The 5,585-nt window shown below is 35.3% G+C and overlaps 1 protein-coding gene across 1 annotated transcript in view; it reads right to left on the bottom strand.

The window, feature by feature from the left end:
- Positions 1-5,033, bottom strand: part of LOC109725920 (alpha-humulene synthase-like) — a 9,803-nt gene extending 4,770 nt beyond the window's left edge. Inside the window, exons 1-4 of the mRNA XM_020255322.1 lie at positions 4,788-5,033; positions 4,080-4,452; positions 3,611-3,829; positions 3,105-3,240 (exon numbers count right to left, since the gene is read on the bottom strand). Coding sequence (XP_020110911.1) covers positions 3,105-3,240; positions 3,611-3,829; positions 4,080-4,452; positions 4,788-5,031 — 972 coding nt within the window. The 5' untranslated portion in view covers positions 5,032-5,033. The remainder of the gene's footprint in view (positions 1-3,104; positions 3,241-3,610; positions 3,830-4,079; positions 4,453-4,787) is intronic.

Raw genomic sequence — 5,585 nt, 5'->3', positions numbered from 1 at the left:
TATATATATATATAGTTGAGCTAGAATACTTCTAAAAGTATTATGAGGTTGGTGCTTTTGAGTTTTTAACCATTGGATGAAAAAATATAAGGTTGAGATGATGGTGGTAGGTGGTAGTAGGTGGTGGTAGGTGGAATAGTATTTGATCCAAGGACTATTAGTAATTAAGGAGTAAATCTAAGGGCTAGAAACCTAAAAGCACCAATGAGGTAATACTTCTAAAAGTATTCTAGCTCAATTCTATATATATATACACACACACTAGTGAAGTTACTCGCGCATTGCGACGGACTAATGTTATAGAAGATAAAAAATTGATAAAATTAAAATTTTTAAATTTTTTGACTAGTAATGAGATATCAATAGATATAAATAGAAAATATAAAACAGATATATACATATGTAGTAAAAGTTACAGCATAAAATAATTATACTAATAATAATGAAAGTTACAATAGCAAATAGATATTCTTTTTTTTGCAAACGATTTGTTTAGATAAAAATAGATCATATTATTACATTAATTAGAAAGTGGGCGGATGAAAAGACAAAATATCGGATAGAGATGAGGTGGGAAGGCGAAGCATCAGAGAGTGAGAAGAGAGGGTGAAGGAGGAATCACCACGTGGCAAATTCCATGAGAAATATTGTATAGGTAAGGTATACATAGATTTTTCATGAGAAGTTAATTAATTTCTAAGAAAAGAAATATACTTGTGTTTAAGATGAAATGTAATGCACGTATACTATATGGCTAATTTACCGAGGCCAATTTGCATAAAAAATTCACTAATTTTGGGCTTTTGCAAAAGTGGGCCACTATTTTCGTTTTTACAGATTCGGTCCGAATTTTCAACAAACTGACCAAAATATCCTTATTACTTTTTCTCTCTTCTCTTTCTCTTTCTTTTTCTTTTCTCTCGTTCTTTTTTTTTTTCTCTCACCGAAGAAAGCAGCGGAGGCGGAGGCGGAGGCGGAAACGGCCTGCTTCGCCTCTCACCCTCATGCTCTTGCCCTCGCTCTCGCCCTTGCCCTCGCACGCGCACCTCCCACCTTCCTCGCCTCCGACCCTACCGAGGCCGCGCCGCGACTCCTTTTTTTTTTTTTTTTTTTTTTTTTTTCCTCTCCTACTCTCCTCCACCGTCTCCGACAACGACGCCTCTCTCGCCCCTCCTCGCTCTTCCTGTCCTCTCCCTCTCCCTTCTCCTCTGCCACCTCCGATGACAACGCATTTTCGCCGACGTCGACACCGTGGAGGTCGTTGCGGCGCTGCAGCCTCGGAGTGGTGGGTTCTTAGCGGCGGCGTCGCTGGCGCCGTGGCCGTTGGCAGAGAGGGGTGACTAAAAAAAATTATAAAAGAAGTAAGAAAAAAAATAAAGATAAAAAATTATAGAAAAATAAAGATGAGGATGAAATTACACCGTTAAAATAAAATTGTACTGTTTAAAAGAATGTTGCACTATTATGGACATAAGTTGTACTACTTAAGATGTAAACTGCAGTTTTTAGATAAAAATTACACTTTTTAAACGAAAATTGCACTCTTTGGGAGATATTTACACTGTTTCTACTCTTATGACACTCTTTCAGATGTAAATTGCATCCATTAAGATGAAGGTTACACTCTTTAAACGAAAGTTGCACTTTTTGAGAGATATTTATACTGTTTCTTCTCTTGTTACACTCTTTGAGATGTAAACTGTACCCCTTTAAGAGATATTTATACTGTTTCTCCTCTTGTTGCACTATTTCTTCTCTTGTTACACTATTTTTTCTCTTAAGCAGCTTAAGAGAAAAAAGTGTAACAAGAGGAGAAATAGTGTAACAAGAGGAGGAATAGTATAAATATCTAAAGGGATGCAATTTACATCTCAAAAGGTGCAAGAAGAGGAGAAACAGTGTAACTTTCTCTTAAAGAGTGCAACTTTTGTTTAAAGAGTGTAACTTTCATCTTAATGGATGTAGTTTACATCTGAAATAGTGCAATAAGAGAAAAAATAGTGTAAATATCTCCCAAAGAGTGTAATTTTCGTTTAAAGAGTGTAATTTTTATTTTAAAGCTGCAGTTTACATCTTAATATTGCAACGTTCTTTTAAAACAGTGCAATTTTATTTTAATAGTACAATTTTATCTTCATCTTCCTTTTTTCTATAATTTTTTATGTTTATTTTTTTTCCTTGTTTCTTCTAATTTTTTTTTTTGTCAACTGCCTCTGCTAGCGCCAGTGACAACGCTGTTAAGAACCCCCCACTCTGAGGTTGTAGTGTCGCAACCACCTCCACGGTGCTGGCGTCGGCGAAGATGCATCGTTGTCGAAGGCGGCAGAGAAGGAGGGAGAGGGAAAGGACATGAAAGGCAGGGAAGGGCGAGAGAGGTGTCGTTGTCGGAGACGGTGGAGGAGATTTGGAGAGGAAAAAAAAAAAGAGTTGCGGCGCGGCCTCGGCGAGGTTGGAGGTGAGGAACGTCAGGGATGAGCGCGGACAAGGGTGAGCGCGAGGGCGAGGGCGAGGGCGAGGGCGAGAGCATGAGGGTGAGAGGCGAGGCGGGCCGTTTCCGCTTCCGCCTCTGCCTCCGCTGCCTCTTCGGCGAGAGAAAAAAAAAATAAACGAGAGAAAAAAAAAGGAGAAAGAAAGAGAAGAGAGAAAAAGTAATAAGGGTATTTTGGTCAGTTTGCTGAAAATTCGGTCCGAATCTACAAAATCGAAAAAAAGTGGCCCACTTTTGCAAAAGCGCAAAACTAGTGGATTTTTTTATGCAAATTGGCCATTTACCAAACATGGAAATGAGAGAGAGAGAGAGAGAGAGAGAGAGAGAGAATCTTAAAAGTATAGGAGTTCAATTCTCTCTCTCTCTCTATATATAGTCTTGTGTACACAAGATAAAATTATGTTTTTATCTTTTGTTTCCATGGTTCAACTAACTGACACGAGATTTTTTGCAGATACATAATTAAACTTGATCATTACGGCAATTGCATGGTGATGTCAGGATATAGGAGTATTTTACATTTATAATAATGTGATAATTTAACTTTATGCATCTTTCCATACAAATTTTGAAATAACAAGAAATTAATTAAAGAAAGAAAAAAGGTATAATTTACCATTTCCCTAAGATAAGAAACGCGGTACTTATCTTCCGATTCAAGCTTATCCTCGAATTCTTTGAAGGTGTCGATTAATTTGAGAAAAAAATACTTCAAATATGTAGGCAGCTGATCAACCGACTTTGTGTCCCACCTGCATATATATATAGGTGCCTCTTTTAGAATTTATCTTGTGAGAAAAAATATATCTTTTATTTGTATGGCATATTAACATTTTAGTATACTGAATATAGAGTGTCCTCACCCTTTTCTGTTCCAGGGTTTAATTTATGTATGCCAATTGCATAAGATTGTACAAAAAGGAATTGATTCAGGTCACTTCACATGGGCTATAGCCCAAAATTAGGCCTATGTATTAAGGTTTAGTATATATAAGAATAATAATGAAAAAAAATATTGAATGTTTTCCTCAAACCTACTCAAAGGTTGAAAAATTGACTGGATTAAACGATAAAAGTAAGCTCGAGTCATATATATATATATATATACACAACAAACACTACCTTTGTATTGCATCAGTTAGCGCTCGACACTCCTCCAAAGTGGCGTAGACATCATAAGTATCATCTAAAATGCATATGAGTGCTATCACCTTCATGGTTATCATGCGTGCACAAGAATAATGAGGCTCAAAATATACTCCTAAAATCCAAAAGTAGAGTTCGACGATTCTGTCCCGTACATAACATAATTTATCTTCGAGTTCTAAATCCTTCCACCACCTGTATTACAAATAATACATTAATTAAGTATTACATATTGCATATATTTAACATCTAATCTTGTATGAGATTATGGCATTCTAAGTCCTACTGTAGCAAAATAAAAATATAAAACCAAAGAAAATTTTACTCTAGTTTACTTTCAGGATTCTCGGTAGTTATAAGGATCTGACAAAGGACTAGAAAAGAGTTAGGTATGTGTCAAAAATTCATTGGGTTTTATATAAGAGAAAATATACATGCAACTTACAATGAGATACTCTTGAGCTCCTCACGATGAAGGGACTGCAACAAATTGAAGTCTAATTTTGCAAGCTCAAATATGGTATCATCCCGTTTATCCTCCATCTCGTAGTCGGAAATGTAATACCTTGCCTCAAGTCTCTTCAATCTCCTTGGCAATGGTGTCACAAGAGCGCGCGATACTTCGTTTGCTAGTGGAGGTTTCAAGTCATTTGCTATAGATTCCAAGTGAATTCTTGAAAATGAAATCGCTTCTTCGAGTATCGTCTCGCCATGAGTTCCGAGATAAGCTGCATTATAGAGACTCAACAAGCCCTTTGGATCATTACTTAAGGTTTCGGCAAAATTCCCCTTGTCATCTTTGAACTTGTTAAACTCATCTGTATAAGCAATTCAATTCTGATTAATGATACTTCATTGCGACAGAGACTAACAAGTACGATAGACTTAAGTACAATTTTTCTTTCTCTTTTTTTTCTCAATAACTTGTTCATAATTGTTGTTCCTCTTATTGTAATACTTTTGAGTAGCCATTGTAATGTTTTTGTCCTTAATTGTAATTGTATACTAAGAAAGTTTGAATGTGCAAAGTATATATGTGGGTTTATCATTTCTCATAGTAGTTGTATAATTATAAAAATACTTCATCCATCTAATTTTGTGAGTAGGATGATACAAAACCATCAAAACAAGTGTGTAACAATAATTGGATTACCAGCAGTGACACGAAACCCATGTTGTCTAAGCAATCGAAATCGGAGAGCAACTTCGTGAAGATCGAAGCTTTTTAACTCGGCATTGTTGAGGTGATCCAGTGCCTCATCGATCTCCTTTGTGAAGTGATAATCGATTCCAAGGTGTTGGATTGCATCTATCAAATTCATACTTTCATGCAAGTCAGTAATACTACGTAGTTTTTTCTTCACTTCTTCCTTCAACTCTTCAACTTTCTGCTCCATCCATGACTTCTGTATTACACATATCTTTTTATTAAATTTTGTTGGTTCTATAGAGAATTCTAATCTTTTCAATCTATAGAAAAGGGTACGTCCACTGCACAATTTTTTTTTATTGTTATTTTGAGGGATCTACATTATGGATACATGTTATTTTACCATTAAAAGAAAAATAAAGAATAGGATATATTACATCAAGTTTCTATATACCATACAATATATTATATACTTTTTTTCAGCTTTACATGTTTAGGTGTGCTGGAAATCTAGATCAGATGCAATACAAGTTTGGTAAAGTGATTCTCATACACAACAGTAGTAAGGGAAGAATATAATAAATCCTCGTAACACTCGATTATATTTACTCAATCATTCGAACTTTCAAAATTTTTAAAAAATTCTACATGAAATCTACATCTATTTTAATTAGCTATCTATCCCACATGTTTGTGAAGTTCTGTAACTAATTTTATGTTTACCATTTTTGTAGATTGCTAAGATAAATTTGCAAGTTATTAATTTGAACTTTATATAAATGTCTACTAGTAAGAAAAGTT

The sequence above is a fragment of the Ananas comosus genome, linkage group 20, assembly GCF_001540865.1.
Source record: "Ananas comosus cultivar F153 linkage group 20, ASM154086v1, whole genome shotgun sequence".
In the NCBI taxonomy this organism is placed as follows: Eukaryota; Viridiplantae; Streptophyta; class Magnoliopsida; order Poales; family Bromeliaceae; genus Ananas; species Ananas comosus.
The sequence above is the reverse complement of the archived record's forward strand: the minus strand, read 5'-3'. Positions and strand labels throughout refer to the sequence as shown.